At 39.6% G+C, this 24,553-nt stretch overlaps 2 protein-coding genes across 5 annotated transcripts in view; one reads left to right on the top strand and one right to left on the bottom strand.

Annotated features, from left to right (window-relative positions):
* HACD3 (3-hydroxyacyl-CoA dehydratase 3) overlaps nucleotides 1-13,244 on the top strand; it is a 32,033-nt gene extending 18,789 nt beyond the window's left edge. Inside the window, exons 6-11 of one of the 2 annotated variants that reach the window (XM_084887937.1) lie at nucleotides 871-981; nucleotides 6,873-7,000; nucleotides 8,457-8,569; nucleotides 9,475-9,581; nucleotides 10,243-10,374; nucleotides 11,605-13,244. In XM_084887937.1, the coding sequence (XP_084744063.1) occupies nucleotides 871-981; nucleotides 6,873-7,000; nucleotides 8,457-8,569; nucleotides 9,475-9,581; nucleotides 10,243-10,374; nucleotides 11,605-11,681 (668 nt within the window). In that variant the 3' untranslated portion in view covers nucleotides 11,682-13,244. The remainder of the gene's footprint in view (nucleotides 1-870; nucleotides 982-6,872; nucleotides 7,001-8,456; nucleotides 8,570-9,474; nucleotides 9,582-10,242; nucleotides 10,375-11,604) is intronic. The other variant, XM_084887938.1, reaches the window with a different exon arrangement.
* Nucleotides 13,245-13,731: 487 nt separating this feature from the next.
* The window catches only part of INTS14 (integrator complex subunit 14), a 29,938-nt gene continuing 19,116 nt past the window's right edge, over nucleotides 13,732-24,553 (bottom strand). For all 3 annotated transcript variants that reach the window (XM_084887319.1, XM_084887321.1, XM_084887320.1), the window contains exons 10-12: nucleotides 20,708-20,826; nucleotides 18,138-18,203; nucleotides 13,732-14,571 (exon numbers count right to left, since the gene is read on the bottom strand). In XM_084887319.1, the coding sequence (XP_084743445.1) occupies nucleotides 14,320-14,571; nucleotides 18,138-18,203; nucleotides 20,708-20,826 (437 nt within the window). In that variant the 3' untranslated portion in view covers nucleotides 13,732-14,319. The remainder of the gene's footprint in view (nucleotides 14,572-18,137; nucleotides 18,204-20,707; nucleotides 20,827-24,553) is intronic.

Here is a 24,553-nt window from a genome sequence, read left to right as displayed (position 1 = left end):
GGTGGGGTTCTTTTGGGGGGCAGGGTGGCCTGGGTATGATGCCTGTGGTGGTTTGCAGGCCAGTTATGCCCCCATTAGGGTGGGGCTCCCCACGGGGGTGTGGCCAGCCTGTGTAAGGGGCTGAAGGCTGTTTTTAGGCTGGCCGTGCCCTTCAGCAGGGACCCTCACCCCTGGGTGAGGGGCTAAGGGCTGTTTGCAGGCCCCTCCCTTGATAGCCGGCTCAGGCTACCCAAGCCTTTGGTGCTCAGGCCGGCTCCATGGCTGCCGCCCACAGGTCCCACCTTTGGCGGCCAGCCAGCGCAGGCGTGAAGCTTGGGTTGCCCCTGGCTGCCCACAGGACCCTCCTTCATCAGCTGGCCCAGGCGGCGGGAAGCTTGGCTTCCTCCTTCGCCAGGGATGATCCAAGCCTCCCGCCCTCTCTGGCTGGCTCTGTGGCCACCACCACCTTTGTCCCACTAATTTGCATTGGCTGGTGGGCGTTGTGAAGTGACAGTCAATTTACATATTTCTCTTTTATTAGTGTGGATAACAAGAATAGGAGCTGAGGATAGCTTTCCCCCATACTTTAATACCTCCTAAGATATATTCTCTTCTTTGATTTGTTATGTCTGTACTAGTATACTTACCCTTCAAGGTTCTGAGGGGAAAGACTGCTGAAAACATACCTTGGAGTGCAGTGTTCCTCATATTTTTTCTTTCTGTTTGTCTATGGGGCCAGAAGCCAGGCTGGTACAGACCTGGGCCAGGTATTTGTGTGGGAGCTTAGAGCACCCAAATAGGAACGAGGGATGAAGTTATTATAGGATGCCCTACATACCCCTCTCTTGCTGTGCTGCTTGTAACAGTTTACTGCATTGCTGTGCTTTTCAGCTCTTATAAACATGAAGAAAGGATACCTGTTCATGTATAATCTTGTGCAATTCTTGGGATTCTCATGGATGTTTGTCAACATGACTGTGCGGTTCTTTATCCTGGGAAAAGGCAAGTACCAAATTTTAACATGAGTTTTCTTTTTTTAGTAGATTGGCCCACTACTCATCAAAGGTAATACTTTTTGCCTTTGGTATTAATATTATACAAACCCATATTTGTATAGTACTCCATGCTTGTCAATGTGTTTTCTTTTCTTTTTCTTTTTCTTTTTTTAATTTTATTGCTTTTTTACAGAGAGGAAGGAAGAGGGATAGAGAGCTAGAAACATCGATGAGAGAGAAACATCCATCAGCTGCCTCCTGCACACCTCCCACTGGGGATGTGCCTGCAACCAATGTATATGCCCGGAATGGAACCTGGGACCTTTCAGTCTACAGGCTGATGCTCTATCCACTGAGCCAAACCCGTTTTGGCTCAATGTATTTTCATATTTTCTATTTCCCATGGTTTCTGAAACAGATGGGCTGATATTCCATCTCATTAGCTGGTGAGGAAACAAGTTTAGAGATGGCCAAAGAAATGGTTCCTGTCCACACAGCTCACCAGGGGCATATCTTGGACTACCATGCCTTTCTCTATTCACTGTATAATAGTTTATAACTAAAGAAATTGATGTGATACTTCTAATGCCAGAGTTATGCAAGTCCAAAACGGATCTTATCCTTTTGGAGTCTAAATAGATTCTCAACTGAACTGTTCAAAAAATGAATGAAAAGACTATTATAAAGATATTAGTTTTTGATAAATTAGTTTGCATGCTTAACAGAATTCTGGCTAAAGTAAATAACAATAGAAAATATTTGAAAATGTGACCTAAAGTATTATGAAATTTTATTGTGAAGAAAGGTAATGGGAGAGGACTTTCTCCACCTTATATTAAATAATCTATATATATAAAAGGCTAAGTGAGCATCTGATCATCCTACTGGTAGCTATGACATGCACTGACTGCCGGGGGGCAGATGCTCAATGCAGGAGCTGATGAGCTGCGGAGATTTGGCAGTGGTGGTTCTCAGGTGATGCACCCTGGAATCAGAGAGGAGGAAGCCCAGTTCCGGATGCATCACCTGAGAACTGTTCTCTCTCAATCGGGACCCCTTGAGGGACGTTGGAGAGCCTGTTTCAGCCTGATCCCCGAAGGCCAGGTCAAGGGACCTCATCTGCCGGAGGGACCTTGCTCACTCCGCAGACGCCCTTCAGCTGCTGCGCTGCCCTAGGTACAGCTGGCCAGGGAGGGACTGTGGGAGGTTGGCTCCAGGGGGTGTCCTGCCCCTCTCACCCAGTCCCACCTCTCCAGCCATCTTCTAATTAATGTCCTTTCAATGTGCACGAATCTGTGCACCAGGGCACTAGTGATAATTAAAATAGTATGGTATTAGTGTAAGAACAGACTAATCAGCAGAGCAGACTAGGTGGCCTAGGAATAGTTCTTACATTATATACATACCTCAATTATATATGATAAAGGAATCATGAATCAATTGAAAGGGAAATATTATCCAATACTTTTTTTATTGGATAAATATTTCCAAGGAAAATTGATTAGGTTTGGGCACATGAAGGAGCAAGGACTCTGACTCTTCTTTTTTACATTGAAAAATAAATTTGCTCAAAGGACTTAAGAATTATTTATCATGCTGAAACCGGTTTGGCTCAGTGGATAGAGCATCGGCCTGTGGACTGAAGGGTCCCAGGTTCGATTCCCGTCAAGGGCATGTACATTGGTTGCGGGCACATCCCCAACAGGGGGTATGCAGGAGGCAGCTGATGTTTCTCTCTCATCAATGTTTCTAACTCTATCCCTCTCCCTTCCTCTCTGTAAAAAAAAAAAAAAATCAATAAAATATATTTTAAAAAAGAATTATTTATCAAGAAGTTAAACCGTAATTAAAGATATAAGTAAATATTTATAAAAATCTCATGTGGAATGTTAGGCTTTTCTAAGCTTAAAAGTGTTGAAAGAATCATAAAGGAAAAAGTCAATATATTTAACAACAATAAAATACGTAAATTCCTGTATATCTGATAACACCCTAGCCAAAATAACATTAAAGATTAAAAGTACATTGAGATTATTAGCATGGGGATAGAACGTGATGGAAAATTGCAACAAATACCAATAAAGATCGATTTATTTACATATAAAGAACTTGTACAAATTACTTTAAATATGTGAAAACTCCAGCGAATAGATAAACTATAAAGTATGTACACAAAAAGTCATAATTTAATATACAGAAAAAAAATTTTAACAGTAATGATGAAGAAAAAAATAAGACATTTTTATTGTCAATTTTGCAAAGTTTAAAAAGATACCTAAATCAAGAGGACATATGCTAAAATACACCCACCAATGGCTTCTGTGAAGGTACGTAATTACAACTCTTGGGAAATAATTTGGCAAAGTGAATCAGGAACCTTAACTGTTCATATCCTTGGAACCTGGTAATTTCACCTTTAGAACTATGTTCTAAAGAAAGAACTGAAACTGCAAGAGAAGCTTTTTCAAAAAGATAGATATACATCATGGCATTATTTATATTAGTGACAGATTAGGAGCTACCTAAATGTTCAGTGAGGAATTGGCTTAGAATATTTCCTCATTGGAATGTTGTGAAACAAATATTCAATATAAAGTATTTGAAGAGTTTGTAATAACATGTAAAAGTACTGATAATGGGCTAAATAAATAACATAAATTTAATCTTCCAATTAGTTCACACCCATATAAAAAGGTGAAAATGAACCAATACACACAAAAATGGAGGAAATGCACCATTTTCAAATGGTTTAAATGTGGATAATTAAAAAAAATTCTTCATTTTGTTAAATAAAAAGGAGTATAAGTATAATGGAAAAATATAAACTCTGTTTAAAGAGAGAAAAAAGTCCTGTCAACTGTTTCCTTTTTCACTCCTAAATTTTTCATCCGAGGTTTGTAGAAGATGTGTTATAGTTGTGTCTAGAGTCATTTGAAAGAAGTGCATGTTTTGCCAGCCGTCTTAACACCTTGGAATTCTGCATATCACAGCTGGATTGATTCTGAGTGTTGCTGAGCAAGCCTGCTGGCCTGATGCAGTTCAAAAGCTGCTAAGTATCTGGGTCATGTGTTAAAATAAGCTGCATGGATTTGTAATTTCTATTTTGGCTCTGAGCCTCTTCCTAACCACCTGCTGGTTTAATTCTTCCCTCATCAGTTCTCAGAGAAGAGTTGGGGCCTACCACCCAGAGTCCTAGTTTTTTTTTTTGCAATTTTCTCCTTTTGAATAAAGGATGTTATGAATGGCAGATTTTACACATGTACTTGTTTTTTCATGTAATCATGCATTTGCTAAACTTCATATGCTCAGAAAACAGCAGTAGACTTGGGCTTATGTAGAAACTTGTTTGAGCTTGCCTAGCTCTCTATTAAGTAATACTTTTTTTTTTATTAAATCAATTTTTACTCCTATTTCTAATTTTAAAAATGTGTTAATTACAGAAGAAATCAGAAAATAAAGACTTAGAATAAAAATTCTACCGTAATCCCAACTATGATTCTTGGCTCCTTGGTTCTTGTCACCTTTCCCACAAAGCTTCCTTGGGAACAATTCCTAAAGTGGAATTGTGAGTTTAAAGGACAAATTGTTTTTAGTGATTTTGATGTATAATGCCCAGAAAGAGTATATTCTATTTTATACTATCACTGTTTAAATCCATATTCCATTCACATATGAGAGCCTTTTCCCATTAAAAAAATTGTTTTTTTCAAATTGTAAAATTATATATGCTTATTTTAAAAAGTTTGTAAAATGGGGGAAAACAGGAATAAAAGTGTAGGAGAAGGAAAGGGAGGTTAATAAGCCATTGGCTATCATTATTAATATGGGAATATTAATAATGATAGACTTTTTCCTTCCTACAGTTAAAAATAATCATCTTTTTAAAAAAATATATATATTTTATTGATTTTTTTACAGAGAGGAAGGGAGAGAGATAGAGAGCTAGAAACATCGATGAGAGAGAAACACCGACCAGCTGCCTCCTGCACACCCCCCTCCAGGGATGTGCCTGCAACCAATGTACATGCCCTTGACCGGAATCGAACCCAGGACCCTTCAGTCTGAAGACCGACACTCTATTCACTGAGCCAAACCGATTTCAGCTGCATCTTGTTTTTAAAAACAATATTATAAGCATTTTAATGTTACTAATATTCTTTATAATTATCATTTTAGAAATCAGATTTCTATTCCTGAATTGAAACAAGGGTCAATTTCGCATAAAATCAGAGGCAAAGCCCAGAAGATCGAATTTTCATTTACCATATGCCAAGTCTTAGGTCACAACTTTCTAAGTATGAGTTTTAACTTTCTAGGTTTTAGCTTTAAATTTCTCATTTTATAAAGGAGAAATGCCACTTAAAGTGAATCCCCTTCTCAACATTGTCAAATGTGACAAAAAGTTTTGATGGGGATTTTGTCTTGAAAAAGGGGCATTTAAAATTATGGGAACAATTTATTTTATATGTATCAAAATTTAAATTGTAATTTTGCATTAATTTTTTTCAAAGAAAAGAATTAGATTTTGAACTGCATATTGATGGAATTTTTCTGGTAAAATTATGTATCAGCCATATATATTCACCATTCTTCATTTCACATTTGACTTTGCAGCAGGATTGTAAAATGATTCATTTCTGCAAAAATACTTCAGAGGTTTTCTTCAGTTTTGGCAAGGGCCTTTTATTCATCATTATTTAAATCATCCCCTATGAGGCTCCTACAGTGTCCTCTTTGTTGGTAGCTGTTCTAATGCTGCCAGATCCTCGGAAGCACTACTTGGATTTAATAAGCAGCCAAGAATCCTAAACTTTCTGCAATGTGTAGGACAAACAATTGTCCTCGCCAAAATGTCATGGGTGGCCTGGCCTGGCTGAGACACACTGCGAAGAGGAATGTGGGAATGCAGGGTGTGAGGTTAGGATCATTTTGACAAGTAAAGGATTTTATATTATGGACCACTCAGAATTGATACCACATTTGCTGAACTCATATAAGCAATAACTGTTATTTTAAATTATTATATAATATCCATGAAGTAATATACTATAGTTTACTTCAAATTCCCCATACCCTTAAACATTCAGACAGTTTGTACTTTAATGCAGTTAGAAAAGTTTCAGAGAGCAACCTTGTTTCTAAAGTTTTTCTCTATCTTCATTTTAGACTTTTTCTTAGGATAGATTCTCAGAATAATTAGGATTAAATTATAAGCACAATTAAGGTTTTTGAAAGTTAATTTTATTCAATATTCTTGTACTTCTACTTATGATTATACAATTTTTTAGATTTTAAAAGGCTAGATTGCATTTAATGAGATATAGTTTTAGCTTTAAATGGAGCTGAAAAGAATTATTGCTGTGCTTGATATATAGATCTCTCAGGATATAATAACTGAATGAAGTCTAGGTGTGCTTCTTTCCCTTGCTGTTTAAAATGAGAAGTGCATACAGGTTTATGTGTTGACTTTGTGATAACCAATAGAGTTGACTTCCATGATTCTGTAGGCCTGCTTTCTTTCAGTGTAGTTGGTTATTAAACTTGAATCTGACTGGATATTTATTATACCTTTCTTTTTTAAAAAAAATATATTTTATTGATTTTTTAAAGAAAGGAAGAGAGAGGGATAGAGAGTTAGAAACATCGATGAGAGAGAATCATCAACCAGCTGCCTCTTGCACACCCCCTACTGGGGATGTGCCCGCAACCAAGGTGCATGCCCTTGTCCGGAATCGAACTCTTGAGTCCGCAGGCTGACACTCTATCCACTGAGCCAAACCGGTTTTGGCTATTATACCTTTCTTAAAATTCCTTTCATTTAAGGCGTTATATAGTTTGAGAAATAATCCTGTTGTAATTTGCCAGCTCATTTGCCCTTAATGTATTCTTGTTCCACAGAGTCCTTCTATGACACATTCCACAGCATAGCTGACATGATGTATTTCTGCCAGATGTTGGCGGTTGTGGAGGCTATCAATGCAGCAATTGGAGTCACTAAGTCACCAGTGATACCTTCTGTTATCCAGGTATTAAATAGTTGATCTCTAGGGTGGGGAATGAAAGAGTTCAGTGTTTATTTAGTAGTTATGCCACAATTTTCTGAGAAGTCTCAATTAGTAAAAATACTTATTGGCATAGGAAAAGCATTGTTTTATCTGAACAAGAAGGAAAAATATTCCTCAGGAATATTTTCCAAAGTGAACTTTTGCCATTTCAGGTAGATTTCATTATAACATCTTCATGAAATCACAGTTATACAAAGAGCTGTACAACTAGGGAAACTTCATTCTCAGGCAGCAGCAGAAAATCCTACCCTCAATCCTCTTAGAGACATGCTTGGTCTCCTCCCACCGTGGGTGAATAAAGGCAGTAAAGTACCTCAGAACTCTTTTCACTTTGGACTTTCTCTCATATATGAAGGTGGCTCTGCTGACTTGTGTGGGGATCCTTCCCCCTAATACATCTATGTAACTTCCCGTATTTGGAAGAGTGTTACCAGGAACGGAGCAGCAAAGCCTTTCTTCATTCTTTCTGTTTCCTAACTGCAATCATGTACCATTAAATACCACCTCCCCAGACACGGGGACCAGGTGATTATTGGTTAGCCTTTTCTGGAGTAGTTTTTACGATTCTACGCTTTTCTAGTGTACCAACTCTGGCATGCTAATATTATAGTATCAGTTGCATAGTAAAAGTGTTAATGTGGTAGCCTTGTTATTTCTAGGTTTTCTGCCTTTGGAAAGAGTCTGCTTGGTTTAGTTTAAAAAATAAAAAGGGGATAGTGATTGACCTACTAATATGGAATAACATTTTTTGTGTATCAGTGACGAGTCCACATAAGTATGGGGGTTAGGTGGACGGGACAGGTTCGGTGTCCCATTGCATGGGGCCAGCAGGTCCCATTCACATAGATCCGATGTGAATGAAGCCTCACGGAGCTGGGAGCGCCACGCGATTCTATTGTATGTGGGTGAATCTTGAGAACTTAACATCGAGTAAGAAGTAAGTTACAGAATATTACCCATAGAATAATTTCAGCACTTAAAAAACAGCAGAGAGAAACAGTGTACTGCATAGGAATCCATACATACATAGTGAGCCTATAGAGAAAACAGTGCAATGGCTAACACAAGACAGTAGTTACTTACCGGGCAGGAGAGGGAGTGCCATGCTGGTAATGTTCTATTTCTCAACTTGGGTTATGCAGACTTAAGTGTTCATTCATCAGTATCCTTTAAACTGTTTGTGTATTTCTTTTCACACACACACATACATTTACATACACACGCATACTCACTTATCCAGAAAGACTGGTTTGGACATTTAACTTGTTGCAAAACTGGAGCAAAGGATTAACCAGTTGAGCTCAATCTTTTTCTATTTACTTTGAATTTAGTGGGGTTAGGTTTCAGATAACATATGTATATGGTTTTTAAAAATATATTTTAAAATGTTTTTCTCTCTTTTGGGTCCTTTTAATAGCTTTTTGGAAGAAATTTCATTTTGTTTATCGTCATTGGCACTATGGAAGAAATGCAAAACAAAGCCGTAGTTTTCTTTGTGTTTTATCTGTGGAGCACAATTGAAATTTTCAGGTGGGTGGAAATGCTAGGATGGTGTTTGAATCCTTCTCCTTTGGATCAGCTCTCTTCTTGAGAGAGATGCTGACTTACCCAGAGTCTCATTTGGTTTGGGATTAAGGATCCACCCTTGGAGAGTGTGGCTGCAGCTAAAACGTGAGGCAGAGTTGTTGTTTTAAGCCGCCATTGGATCGTAGTGCCAGCTGGGCACTGGGGAGCAGGAGAGACCCAGAGAAATGAAAAGACCCATCTTTCCATTCAGGACCTTGTCTTGGTGGGAAGAGAAAAATTCATGAAAGTTCTGAAAAGATCTGGGGTTGAAGGAACAATCCAGGTTGAATGGAACTAGTGAAGACTAGCCTTCTAAAAGGAATGGTAAAAATGAATCTTTTACTGTAAGATTTCTGAAGTTTAAATTGACCGCTTGCTTACCTGCTTCTTCCATCCCCAGTTGTTAATAAAATAATCTTTTTTAAAAACCTAATTAAAATAGGTATATTCTTCTCTATCAGACCATACATATTCCATAAGTGGTTTGAGGCTAAAGGTGTTCGGTGGTATGCTTAAGTATAGTTAATTTTTGTAGCATTCGTTTATCCAGAGATAAAGTGCTGTCAATGTGTCTGTCAGCCTTACCTACTTGGAATGTCTATCAGAACTAGGAATAAAGCCAATAAACTTCTTATCGCCCATTCCACGTACTCAGCTGTTTCAGAGAGGGTTCCTTTGAGACCTACACTTCCTCTGTCTTCAGAGAGAGTTCACATCCTTTGAAGGTCGGAGGAGCATGTGGGAGTTTGTGGGTAGAAAGCCCAGGATTATACTTCTGTTCTGAAGAAGATGTGTGGCTAATTGTGAAATGGTTCTGTTTGAATGATGTTCTAGTGGCTTTCAATATCTGAATTCCTTACTTTCAATAGGTACCCCTACTACATGCTTTCCTGCATTGACATGGATTGGAAAGTGCTCACATGGCTTCGTTACACTGTGTGGATCCCGCTTTATCCTCTGGGATGTTTGGCAGAAGGTACTTTCAGGAACTCTATGTTTTATAGCTCAGCCCCAGGGGACAGCTTCGCCATAAGCCAGATCTTTCTTCCCCCCTCTGCCAGCCTTAGTCAGTCTATGGAAGTTGGACTTTTCAAGATTATCTTCCTAGTGGCTTCCTTCCATAATACTGCTGGTGTCCAGACTGTTCCAGGGATGTGACACATTTGAGAGCTGGTGGTCATGCTTCCTATTTCTATGGTAGTTTTAATTTTCTGAAGCAGGTTCATATTTTTATTTTACTGTTTGTTTGTTTTTTAATTGATTTTAGAGAGGAAGTGAGAGGGAGAGATAGAAACACCAGTGTTGAGAGAGAATCATTGACCAGCTGCCTCCTACACACCCTTCTGGGGATTGAGTCTGAAATGTGGGCATGTGCCCTGATCAAGCATCAAACTGTGACATCCTGGTTCATAGGTCAGTGCTCAACCACTGAGCCACACTGGGTAGAGCAGGTTCATATTTATGACTTAATTTTATTCTGACTAACAACCAGTGGTAGGGATTTTTCTCTTCACTATATAGAATGTCGTATATCATTTTTAACAAACCCATAACTGAAACTTGGAGGAGTTAAAAGGTGCTGACACTAGATGTGACTACTTTATTTGCTTCTAACAAGTTCTTGTTTCTGCTTTCAGCTGTTTCTGTGATCCAGTCCATTCCAGTGTTCAATGAAACAGGGAGATTCAGTTTCACATTGCCATATCCCATGGAAATCAAAGTTAGATTTTCCTTTTTCCTTCAGATTTATCTTATAATGTTATTTTTAGGTAAGTATTGGTTCTGTAAGAGACTTTTTCCTCTCACTTCATTAGAGTGTAGAGCTAAATGACTCAAACTTTTAAAAGTCCCTTGAGTTTTAATCCAGGACTGCTGGCTCCCAACTGCTCTCCTGCCTCTGCCTGATAGCCCCTAACTCCTTCTGCCTGCCATCCTGATCACCCTTAACCACTCCCCTGCAGCCTGTTTGCCCCTAACTGTCTTCCCCTGCTGGCCTGATTGTCCACAACTGCCTTCCCCTGCAGGCCTGGCCACCCCTAACTGCCACAGTGATCAAGTAGAACTGAAATTTGTTCTTTCCGACTGAAATCATGTGTTTAAAAAAAAAAAAAAAAAAAAAAAAAAAAAATATATATATATATATATATATATATATATATATATATACACACACACACACACACACACAATATGTGTGTGTGTGTGTGTGTGTGTGTGTGTTGATTTCAGAGAGGAAGGGAGAGAGAGATAGAAACATCAAAGATGAGAGAGAATCATAATTGGCTGTCTCTGACATGCTCCACACTGGGGATCAAGCCCACAACCTGAGCATGTGCCCTGAGTAGGAATTGAACTATGACCTTCTGGTTCATAGGTTGATGCTCAACCACTGAGCGATGCTGGCCGGGCCGAAATCCTGTATTTTCTAATTGAGAAGATTGTGCTTCCTAGAAAAGTATCACACACCTTTTAAACTATTGCTTTATACAGGTTATTGCATAGCCTTGAATTAGAAATCAGGTTGTTTCTATACTTCAAATTTGTGTATTTTATGTAAGTCTTACTTGAAAAGAAATTGGGAAAAAATATTGTGAACTCCAATTAAGGAAATGTTTAGGGATATTGATGTCTTTAACTTTCACTGAAAATTTCAACACAAAAAATGAGATGGGAATGGGTATGTGATAAAAAAAAAATGTAATAGAGTTAAAGTTTAAATCTAGATGGTATTTATTGTACAACGATTTAATTTTTTTTGTATGTTTGATAATTTTCATAATCAAAATGGGAGAAAGTGAAATTGTAAACCCACTGGGAGAAAATTGAGTCGTCTATGGTGCATTGTTACTAACTTATTATTGAATTGTACTTCCTGAGCAGCTGCCGTAAATATAGAGGGGTATGAAAAACAGCCCACTAGAGAGTGTCCCTGCCCAAGAGCTTCTAGTTATAAACAGGACAAAGATTCTCATGCCTAATTGGCCTCTTTTCTTTTTCAGGGTTATACATAAATTTCCGTCACCTTTATAAACAGCGCAGGCGACACTATGGACAAAAAAAGAAAAAGATCCACTGAAAAGAGATGTAGATGACTTCTTACCATGTAGACTTTTGAGCCTAATCTATAATTCTTACAGTTTTACCTTCTTATACTGATGTAAAAGCTTTTTTAAAGTTAAATGATTAAATTCTCAGTAAGGCTATCTTCCCTTTTCCTGTTACATCCTGAATTTATTGTATTAGTGTAGTACTTGCATGCTATCTGATGACAGGTTTGTTCTTTTGTAATCTATTGGTGACATCAGACTCAGCCCTGTCCTCACCCACTCCATGTCCAGTCAGTCTGTTTCACACAAGCCAGAGATTTCATCAGTGCCCTGAACCTCCTAGGCACTGGCCTTTCTTACAGCTGGAATGTGTTCTTTTCAGCTATTGATTGTGGAAGAAAAACAAGACTGTTTTGTTTTATTGGAGGCTGTGAAAGTGACTTAGGCAGGACCTAATATATTCTGTACCCAAAAGGTTCCTTAATAAGTGGAGTGGCATTGATTTTTTAAAAACTGTTTGGCTCAGTCACTGAAAAACATCTGAGTCCAAGTGGCCTCAGCATCCATATTACCTCTGAAATTTTTGGCCTCTCTAACGATATGCTACTATACAGTACTTACCTGTGTGGACACAGAATGATTGGGGAGAAACCAATCAGAACCTTGGGACACCATGATCACTTACTTCATTCCAAGATAAATCAGAACTATTTTCAACTTTAAAGATGAAACACTAGTTAGAAAATAATGAGATTATAAGAGTTCCAACACCAAATGGTTAAAGGGGTCAGAAGGGTCAGACTGGCCACAAGACAGCTGCCTGCAATGCAGCCTGTAGCGAACTGGAAACACTAGAGTAGGCCAGTCTAAACACCTGCAAAACTGCCTTAGGCTGTGCACAAACAACAAACTCAAGCTGCTTCCCCCCCTGCTGGGTAAGTCCATTTGTGTACCTGTCAGAGGTCGTGGTGGGGTGTCTGTTTTTTAGTAGACCTCAAAACACCCGCTTTTATTCTGCTGTTTCACTTCTGAAGTTGGACAGTGAGCAGAGAACACTGGCTAGAGAACCACCAGCTGGTCCATTAACACAGGTTCCTGGCACGAAACCCACCAAGAGAACTGAAAAAAACCTAGGCATTATGAAGTTTGGCCATTGTCAAAAACATCAATTTCTTCCACATTCCAAGCAAAATGTGTTAGAAGTAATGCTTGTATGGAAGAATTTAAGGCACGATTGTGCCATTCCCATTGTCCCGGGGAAAAAGGGACTAAATGAGCTATGCTGTTTCTCTGAGCCCAAGGCGGAAACTTGGTTTGACCTAAAACATATGATTAGCAGACTGGCTGATTTTTTTTACAAGTTCATTGCACTGAAGGATATTTTGCATGTCTGTATCTTCTGTCAGTACTTGTTTGTATTAATTTCTGATATTCTTTCCCCTGAGTTTCTGTGTGTAATTAGGCAGATCAGCTTCGCAGCAGATTATGCTGCATCTGTGGCAAATCTTACATTCTTAACAAGCCTTTGTGTTACTGTCTGAGAGAGCAAAAGATTGTGTATTTCTATTAAACATTTACAGTCAAAATCATAACTTGTGTTTAAAGATCACTTATTTACTCTAATGGTCTTCAAATTGTTAGTGATAAAGTCCTTAATCCAGACAAAATATTGCTAAACCAAAAGTGGATGCTCAGGTTGAAGCCTAGGAAGTAACACGTTAGGCCAGTGGTCGCCAACCTTTCGGACCTCATGGACCACCAGTGGTCTGCGGCCCACCGGTTGGTGACCGTTGCTTTAGGCGGCCCACAGAACAATTTGAAAAGCACAGATAATATAAATAAAACCTAGAGAAGATACAGGACTTGCCCAATGACATGAAGCTAGGGGATGAATTAGAAGGGGAGCAGACTGCAGTGACCTGTCAGAATACCTGAATGGAACTTGGCGTAGGCAATGAGACCTAACAGGTATCAGAAACAAGGAAGTCAGTATGGAACACAAGGAACCCTCATGATTTATGAATCTGCCACATAGAAAGCTGAACTTATATCCAGATAGAACAGACCAAAAGACAAAGACTAATTTACCAGTGAAACCTTTTATGGAAAATCAAATACTTTTTCATTAAAAAACAAACCTTGAATGGGAATAATTTTATACATTTATGATTTCTATTGTATTTAAAAGTCTGTATCTCAAGACATACCAAAAGCACCAAAGTGAAAAAGTTTTGCTCAAGTCCTAAGAAAGGTTCCGAAACTTAGTGGTGCAGGGCTTGTCCTTAGCTTGACCCAGACAGTCTGGGTTGCTCAATCCAAGGGCAGAATCTTGAAAATGTTCTTAGGACTGAGAGGAGAGAAGATGCCTTTCAGAAAGCCAGAGACCCCTGTGGGTCAGGTTTCCTGAGGAAGGGGGAGAGCTCTGTACCCATCACACCTTCAAGTTTCTCAGATGTACCCATCACGGGAGCAACAGGTATCTTGGGCTGAAAGACTGAGCCTAGAAAGCGAAGGTCAAAGCCCTTAGACCGCTGGAGTCATTCAAACCAGCAAGTGGTGCTTCTGAGGCAGCCTCCGCTGGCTGCTGCAGAGGTGGACACTGGAGGAGGTTTTACCCCAAATCATTTGGACTTCAATGAGAAAGAAGAAAGGCCCCCAAAGTCAGCTTTACATTCGCTCAGTGCTGCTCCCAGAGAAGTCCGTCTGCAAAGGCGTGATGTTGTGGTCATAGCCAGCGTACTCGGAGGTGCCAGTGCTGGCCAGCTTGAGCTGCTGGGCAGCGTGGGTCAGCTGGAACGCTGCGTCGGGGTGGGCCGTGTCGGGCAGCAGCGTGCACTCCCTTTCCAGCATGTCGGCCACCCCTTTGAGCAGGTCCAGGAAGCCGAAGGCCAGGGCAGCCTTTCGTAAACGGTTCAGTTCCTGTAATAAGATAAAAAAACGAATGTTCCTAAAATGCAATTTCCTTATCATATACTTAAAAAACCCCACCAACTTTCTTTTTATTCTCACCTGAGGATACTTTTTCCATTGACTTTTAGAGAGTGAAAGTGATTGGAGGGAGGGAAAGGCGGTTAGAGAGAAACATCCATGTGAGAGGGACACATTGACTGGTTGCCTCCTACATGCACCCTACCAGGTGGGGACTGAATCTGCAACCGAGGTACATGCCCGGGACTGGGAATTAAACCCGATATCCTTCAGTCTGAGAACCGATGCTCTAACCACTCAGCAAAACTTTCTGGCTAAAAGCAGGTTTTTTATTCAAAGGTATAACTGGATAAGCAGATTTAAAACCATTCATGTGAAATACTTTTTAAGAAAATACAATCATCTTTTCTTATCTGCAAATATCATACACATACCTCAACTATGATGACCTAATTTTTGGTGAATAATATACATAATTAGGCAGAAATTATGTACACTGGTACACTATTAAATTCTCAAAGCTCCACTTTAAAAATATTTATATTTTTATTGATTTCAGAGAGGAAGAGAGACATCAACAATGAGTGAGAATCATTGTTCAGCTGCCTCCTTATTGGGGATTGGGCCCACAACCTGAGTATGCCCTGACTGGGAATCAAACCATGACCTCCTGGTTAATAGGTGGGTGCTCAAACACTGAGCCACACTGGTCTGGCCTCACTTCTTCTTCTTTTTAAAAAATATATTTTATTGATTTTTTTACAGAGAGGAAGAGAGGGGTAGAGAGTTAGAAACATCTATAAGAGAGAAACATCGATCAGCTGCCTCCTGCACCCCCCCACTGGGGATGTGCCCGCAACCAAGGTACATGCCCTTGACCGGAATCGAACCTGAGTCCCTTCAGTCTGCAGACTGATGCTCTATCCACTGAGTCAAACCGGTTTCGGCTGGCCCCACTTCTTGACAAATTTCTATTCCCACTTCACCTTTTGCCATCTTGTTGACTTCCTGACTGACTCCCCTGCCTATTCTGTCTACCTGACCGAGACAGTCCAGCCATTTCTCTGCCTGGAACGGTCACAGACTTTCTAAGTGCTCAGCTTAGAAGTTCTCATTGACCCCCAAACTTAAGTGAGCATCTCTATCTCTATATATAAAAGGTTAATAGGCAAAGTGTCCCCTCAGGAGTTCGACCAGGAGTGCGATTGCTCACAATGGCGTGCGCTGACCACCAGTAGGTGGTGTGGAAAGAAGGAAGGCCCCAGCAGGCAATTGGGGAAGGGAGGCCCTGCCAGCAGCCAGAAGGCCCCCATCAGCCCTGATCGCCAGTCAGGCCTAGGGCCCTATAATGAGAGTGGGATGACATAACTGAGAAGCAGTTCCTCTAAGCCACATGTGTCAAACACAAGGCCCGTGGGCCAAATCCAGCCCGCCAGGCCTTGCAATGTGGCCCGCACCGTGCTGTCATCACTGCACTCCGCTGTCAGTTTATGACATTGTCAGTTTATGACTGTTCAGTAAACCATTCAGCCCGCGATTTAGGCTGGATTTTAGATTTTGGCCCCTTCTCTGATTGAGTTCGACACCCCTACTCTAAGCCTTAAGGTGATGAGAAAGCTGGGTAAGCCGGGACCGGTTTGGCTCAGTGGTAGAGCGTCGGCCTGTGGACTGAAAGGTCCCGGGTTCGATTCCAGTCAAGGGCATGTACCGTGGTTGCGGGCATATCCCCAGTAGGGGGTGTGCAAGAGGCAGCTGATCGATGTCTCTCTCTCATTGATGTTTCTAACTCTCTATCCCTCTCTCCTCCTCTCTGTGAAAAATCAATAAAATATATTTTAAAAAAAAAGAAAAAAAGAAAGAAAAAAAAAGAGAAAGCTGGGTAAGAAAGACACTGACTGAAACAGGTTATCACCATACTGTTAATGAGCACTCATGCAAATGTAGTGAGGCACTTTGCATACATCGTTTTATTTACTCATAACTCTAAGGTTCCACTTTTCCTGTTACTCAGGTATGGAAAAGGCTTGTCCCAAACCTCAGAGGGCTCTTAGCCTCTCCCACTGAATGACAATGAACACAGAAGTCAGAAGCCTGTCCCACAGGACAGAAGAAAGGTGGATCCAGGCTGGTGTGGTTCGGTTGGGTGGGCATTGACTCATGCACTGAAAGGTTGCCAGTTTGATTCCTGGTCAGGGCACATGCCTAGGTTTGGGCCTTGATCCCCGGTGTGGAGTGTGCAGGAGGCAGTCAATAGATACTTCTTTCTCACATCGATGTTTCTCTCTTTCTCTCTCTTAAAAAAAAAAAAAAAAAAAAAAGGTGGGGTAGTGAATGGAAGCAGAGAAATAGGAAGTGCCCCATCGACCACTCAGCACACGTAGCAGTGTGATCTGGGCAATGTGTACAGCCTCTCTGGGTCTCAGTGGCTCATTTACAAAATGAGGATAACCTCTTCCCTGCCCACTGCGGGGACCGAAGCAATTGCCTGGTAGAGGCCCTTTCCAGCTCTGATATGTGGGATTATATAAATCCAGAAAAGAGAAATGGGCTTTCTGACCACTTCTCTGTCATCTGTTAAATAAACGAAAAGTTCAAAAGGCCGAAGTACAAGTGTGTCATCTCGAATAGAAGCTGATGATTGTGTGTAGAAAGCTCTGCAGGGAGGACCACAGCCAGAATGGTCACCAAGGGCTGTGTGAGCTGGCTTTCAGTTAGGGGGGCGTGGCAGGCTGGCCAGCTCTCTGGGGTTGAACTCTGATTAAGGTTGTTCTTGCTTAATTTCGCCAGCTCACTACATAATTAGGTTTGAAGACAACAGTGACATAAAGGTAATGAAATAACAGCCAGACAAAGTAGCATGTATGTTCTCTGGAACAAATGCTAGCCTAGGGCTGTATGTGTGTCCACATTTTAAACTTAGCGAACTAGGGTACAACTGACATCAGCATACCTCACGCTGCTACTTAATTTGATTTCAGCCAAACACCAGAGGACAGGGGAGAAATGAAGGAGCTTAAAGGCTCCAACTCCACCTCACCCCTTGTGACTTTATTCCTTCCACCAACGGATCTGGATTAGCGAGGTATGATTGCTGAAGGCTCTCCTTTTGCAATTCATAAATGTGCAATTTTAGAAGTCAATCCTGGAAGCAGCTTCTCTGGGACAGGAAGAATGTCCTGGGCAATCACCATCCCAGGAAGTCAATGGTAGCCTGGGGTTAGGCTGGATACCCACATGGGAATGGTGAAGAGGGTTAAGGGCTATGAGGGTTGAGATCCTTTCCACTCCTTCCTTTAGCCAGTCATAGCAGCACCAACAAAGAGAACCCTCCTGCACAGAACCAGGCCATCTAAGCACTTCCAATTCTTGGATTTTAGGGCAAAAATGGACCTATCACTTCTACTGACTTTACTGATGAAACTGAAGCACAAGCCATAAAGTATTTCTAACACCTGTCCATGTTCACTCTATGACCCCACACTAACTATGTGAAACCATTTATTTCTGGCACCCACCCCAGGGCTCACCCTCTTCCACTGTAATTCTGATAGTCTCACCTTATAGAATGTCTGCGTTTTTTCAGGTAATTTCCTTGCATTTCTTAAAATCTTCTGTACATCTGTCTATCAAGGATAAAACAAATTTAACATTAGATTTCTGTGGTAAAAGGGAAAGAATTCAAAAGGATGGTTCTAAATGTTTAAAGAAATGAAAATATAAATAGAGCTACAGTGTCAAAATGAGAATCCCTTCTGAATTTATGTCTCTAATGTCACTGTTCTGTTCAATATTAGTACGGCACCTCCCTCCTGCAAAGTGCTTGATAATAAATCCCTTGGTGACAGAAATTAACTTGTCTCACAAAAACATACCAAGTAATTATATATATGGCCAGCTGCTTTTTTGACAAGGTTGCCGAGACCATTTAATGGGGTAAGAATAGTTTCTTCTACAAATGGTGCAAGAACAACTAGATAGACACATAGAAAAGAATGAAGTTGGTTTTAGAACAACTAGACAGACACATAGAAAATAATGAAGTTGGACCCTTCACACCAAAAAAATAAAAATGTATCAGAGACCTAAATGCAAGAACTAAAATTCCTTTAAAAATATATATATTTTATTGATATTTTACAAAGAGGAAGGGAGAGGGATAGAGTCAGAAACATCGATGGGAGAGAAACATCTATCAGCTGCCTCTTGCACACCTTCTATTGGGATGTGCCAGAAACCAAGGTACATGCCCTTGACTGGAATCGAACCTGGGACCCTTCAGTCCGTAGGCCGATGGTCTATCCACTGAGCTAAACTGGTCTGGGCAGGAGCTAAAATTCTTACATGTCAGACTCTTAAAAAGAAAACATAGGGCAAATCTTCATGACTTTAGATTTTAAAAAAATATATAAATTTTATTGATTTTTTTTTACAGAGAGGAAGGGAGAAGGATAGAGTCAGAAACATTGATTAGCTGCCTCCTGCACACCTCCCTTTGGGGATGTGCCTGCAACCAAGGTACATGCCCTTGACTGGAATCAAACCTGGGACCCTTCAGTTTATAGGTCGATGCTCTATCCACTGAGCCAAAGCGGTCAGGGCATGACCTTGGATTTGGCTATGATTTTTAGTTACAATAGTACAGTACCTTAAAAAAAAAATTAATTTGATGAATTTTCATAGCAGCATTATTCCAAATAGCAAAAAGATAGAAACAATCCAAATACCATCAACTGAATGAATGGGTAAACAAAATGTGGCCTGGTTACACAATGGGTTATTCAACCACCAAAGGGAAAGGTACTGATGTATGAATGAACATAGACATTGTGCTTAGTAGAAGGAAACCAAACCAAAAAGGCCACATGTTATATGACTCCATTTATATGAAATACCCAGAATAGGCAAATCCAAAGAGACAGAAAGCAGATTATTGGTTGCCAAGGACTGGGGGAAGATGGGAAAATAGAGTGACTTGTTTAATGGGTACAGGTTTTCCTTTTGGGGTGATAAAATATGCTAGAACGAGATAGTAGTAGTAGTTGAATAACATTGTAATTATACAAAATGCCACTGAATGGTATATTTAAAAGTGGTTGAAATGGTAAATGTTATGTGTATTTCATCGCAATAAAAAAATACACCTAGTCTAAAATAAAAATTTTAAAATAAGTTTAGAAAAATTAGGGGGGGAAAACCAGCTATCTTTCCAATAGGGAAGCGCTCAGGTCAGAGGTGATAGGAAAGAGGGAAAACCTGATTTTCCAACAAAGAGAAGAGACCTCCCTTCCCTTAGCCATGGCAGGATGTGTGCAGTCTCCGTGAAAAGGGGGACTATGTCATCAACAGAAGCCACTTCTGTTGTCAGGTGACCTGACTACCTCTTCTCTTCCGGCTTAAGCTGGATTCATTGGAGGAACAAAGGAAAAAAAGGCACTTAAATGAGAACAAAGGCTCAAAAGTGATTTTAAAAAATAGGAACAAAGGACTTTTTGGGAGAAGAAATGTCCCTCAGTACCTTGCCTGAAAGTAGCATATCTTGGTAACAATCTACTCACAGCTTCCCATGGAAGTGTTTCTGTGAAATTACAGTGTAATGCTAGGGTTCGGGCTCTACTGTGGGGATGGAAAAAATAACCACATGAAGATTTTCACATCTTTCTCAAAATTGTTGTTAAAGATAACACCCATTATATTATTCAATTTCTCAGCATGTCCAAAACTTCACACTAAAATTCAATGCCAGGGAAATATGTCTCTAGAAAAACTGACATACTTCCTTTAATCAGACATACAACCCTATATAACATAAACCCTACTTGTTTCTTTTTTGACTTTGGTAGCTCAGAGCCAAATTGTTCAAAACAATTATTTTGCCTTGAGTTCCTGGAACAATTGTCTGCCCTCTTCCTCTAGGTTTTGTATTGCTCTAAATTTTGTAAAAATTGATTTTGCTGTATACTCTTTTTACCGTAGGCCACCTCAAATCCTTTTTGGAAATAATGACAAACATTAGAAGTAAATGAATTAGTAAGTATCAAAGGGAAGGAAAATCAGATCAAATGTCTGCCTGCCTGGCAGAATCCCTCCTCCTGTCCCCAGTGGAAAGCAATGTGAATGGTAATATTACCTGCAGGCCACTGGGTTTGATCCAGACAGTCACATTCTGGGCATAACTGCGTTTGTTTTTAGGCTGCAGGGGGAATGGACTCTTATTGTCATCCTCACCATAAGGGTTTTCTTTAGCATCTTAAAAGAAAAAGACATTCTTGAAATGAGATCTGGCAGAACACAATCAATTACATTTCTAATTAGGCTAGAAGCTCTTTGAAATCATTCAATCTTCTATATCCTGTTACTTCCCTAATTAAGAAAATCTATTAACTTCAGTCAGGTTGGGGATCTTGTTCTCAATAAAATGCCACTGAGACCAAACAATCAACTAAGGCCCATGTAAGTGAAATACAGCTTGATATTTTTAAAGAAACAAGCTTTCCTTATTATTTGCTTTATGAATTAAACTCAGAGAAGATAAAACAAAAACATACAATACTTATGTATGATACTATTTTAAAAAATAAACATACAAATGGAAATTCTGTATAGCTTAGTCTAGCATTTTCCAACAGAACTTTCTGCAATGACAGAATGACAGCCACTAGCCCATGTGGCTATAGGACACTTGCATAGCTTGTCTGACTGAGGTTCTGAATTTTAAATTTTGTTTAATTAAATAACCTCCCGTGGCTAGTGGCTACTGGATTAGACAGCATAGTGATTATATAGCCGGATTAAGAAAAGAAGTAGCCGAGGTTTGGCTCAGCGGTAGAGCGTCGGTCTGTGGACTGAAAGGTCCCAGGTTCGATTCTGGTCAAGGGCATGTACATTGGTTGCGGGCACATCCCTGGTAGGGGGTGTGCAAGAGGCAGCTGGTCGATGTTTCTTTCTCATCAACGTTTCTGGCTCGCTCTCTCTCTCCCTTCCTCTCTGTAAAAAATCAATAAAATATATTTAAAAAAAAGAAAAAAGAAAAAAAAAAGAAAAGAAGTACTTTTTGGTGAACATACCCCACCTTATTTATGGTTTATTAGTTTATTGCTTCCAAATGATTAAAGCCATATTGGTTTTATAGCTATGTGAATAAACAAGGGTTCTTGTTTTTCTACCTGCTTCCTGAGCCAATGAAACTGCCACAAACTTACAGGGCATTCCTACATCTCCCGGCTTGTCATTATTGTTACCACCTTCTGGGAATCATTTTCCCAACCAGGCAGGAGGCTTAATTCCTTTCCCATTATGTGTCTACTATGGCAGAAACTTTATACTTATTCCCCTCAATAAATTCTCTCAACAAACCTCTAAGGTAGGTTTTATTATTAATTATTACTTGTTACCATAATGACAATCCCAACCTCATAAGACTATTATTATGAGAATTAAATGAGATTATACATTTCATTGTGCCTAGCACAGTGCCAGGCACAAAGTTAAGTTCAATAAAAATGTTAGCTCTTACATATACTCAAACTATAATCACCTAAAAGTATGCATGTATGATGTATGTATATGTATATAGAGAGAGAAAGAGAAAAAAAGGGCAAGAGGAAGGGAGAAAGAGAGAGAATTTCTGAAGGTAAGGTTCTTCAAAAGCTGCTTAAGATGATAATCATGTATGTCAGGTTCCTGTTGGAGGGAACCTGACATACCTATTATAGAATTGTCACATGATATGCTATTGGTTACTATGTGTGTTGCCCTAAGTCAAAATAAACATTTCATTGAAATATTTTCAACTCCAGACAAATACTAATGTGTATGCTGAAGAAATTAGTTTTCCTTACACAAATGAACTGATATATGTATTTAAAACACTGGAAGCAGAACTTTTTAACAGAGTTCCTGAGGGAAAAAAGTCTCAGAAACATTTTTTAAAAAGCACTTGCTAAAGCAAATGAGAAATCTAATTTTTAAATTAGGCATTTAAGATAAAATGACTTTAGCGAGAGAAGTACCATTTCCTAAGATGCCATTTCTTTCCACTGCTTTGCAAAATTGAGCTTCTGCCTTGGCCAGTGTTGCTCAGTGGCTGGAATGATGGCCCAAGTACTTAGGCTCATGGGTTCAATTCCTGGTCAAGGACTCGTACCTGGGTTGCAGGTTTGATCCCCACCCCAGTCAGAGTGCATGTGGGTGGTGGGTGGAGTGGCAACCAGTTTATGTATCTCTCTCACATCGATGTTTCTCTTTCCGTTCCTCCCTTCCACTTGGAAAAGCAATGGAAAAAATATCCTCAGGTGAGTATTAACCAATAATATAAAATAAAATAAAATAAAATAAAATAAAATAAAATAAAATAAAATAAAATAAAATAAAATCTATCTTCTTTGCAGATAAGCTGCAAAGAATATCTACATAAAAACAGCTGGTGTGGCTCAGTGGTTGAGCATCTACCTATGAACCCAGAGGTCATGGTTCAATTTTCAGTCAGGGCACATGCCAGAATTGCAGGTTTGATCCCCAGTAAGGGGTGTACAAAGAGGCAGCTAATCAAATATTCTCTCATATCATTGATGTTTTTTTCTCTCTTTCCCTCTCCCTTCCTCTCTGAAATCAATATATATATTTTAAACAAACATATGAAAGAAAAATAATTTAAGTTGTTTTAGCAAGAATTCTGATTTTTTTTCAAGAAAGAGCCAGATAGTAGTATTCTTAATAAGATAGCAGATTCACACTCTTTAAAAATAAGTAATTGCAAAGTAACACATATTTTTTGACCCAAGCCATTATGCTCAATTATTTGACAAAGGAGGCAAGAGCATACAATGGATTCAAGATAGTCTCTTCAGTAAATGGTGCTGGGAAATTTGGTCAGCAAAAATAAAAAAAAAAGAAAGAAAGAAAAAAAGAAAAAAAGAAACTAGATCACCAACTTACACCATACACAAAAACAAGCTCAAAATGGATAAAGGACTTAAATGTAAGATAGGAAACCATAAAAATCCTACAGGACTCCATAGGCAGCAAAATAGCAGACATATGTCATAGCAATAACTTTACCGACACAGCTCCTAGGCAATGGAAACTAAGGGGAAAATAAACAAGTGGGACTACATCAAAATAAAGAGCTTCTGCACAGCAAAAGAAACCATCAACAAAACAACGAGAAAGCCCACTGCATGGGAGAACTATTTGCCAATGCTATTTCAGATAAGGATTTAATCTTTAATCAAAATTTACAGAGAACTCATACAACTTAACAAAAGAAAGATAAACATCCCAATCAAAAAAATGGGCAATGGACCTAAGTAGGCACTTTTCAAAAGAGGACATAACAGAAGGCCAAGAGACATATGAAAACATGCTCAAAGTCACTAATCATCCGAGAGATACAAATCAAAACAACAATGAGGTACCATCTCATAACTGTCAGAATGGCTATTATCAACAAATGACAAGTGTTGGTGAGGATGCAGAGAAAAAGGAACCCTCATGCACTGCTGGTGGGAATGCAGACTGGTACAGTCACTGTGGAAATCAGTACGGAGTTTCCTCAAAAATTTAGAAATGGGACTTCCATTTGACCCAGGAACCCCACTTCTAGGACCATATCCCAAGAAACTAGAAACACCAATCAGGAAGGATATATGCACCCCTATGTTCATAACAGCACAATTTACAATAGCTAAGATTTGGAAACAGCCTAAGTGTCCATTAGCAAATGAGTGGATGAAAAAACTGTGGTACATCTACACAATGGAATACTATGCTGCTATGAAAAAGAAGGAACTTTTACCATTTGCAACAGCATGGATGGGACTGGAGAGCATTATTCTAAGTGAAATAAGCTAGGCGGAGAAAGATAAATATCACATGATCTCACTCATATGTGGGATATAATGATCAACACAATTTGATGAACAAAAATAGATCCAGAGACAAATGGCAGGGGAGGTGGGGAGGTTAGAGAGTAACC

Source organism: Pipistrellus hanaki, assembly GCF_964339955.1.
Source record: "Pipistrellus hanaki genome assembly, chromosome: 1".
Taxonomy (NCBI): domain Eukaryota; kingdom Metazoa; phylum Chordata; class Mammalia; order Chiroptera; family Vespertilionidae; genus Pipistrellus; species Pipistrellus hanaki.
This window is presented reverse-complemented; position numbering and strand designations above follow the sequence as displayed.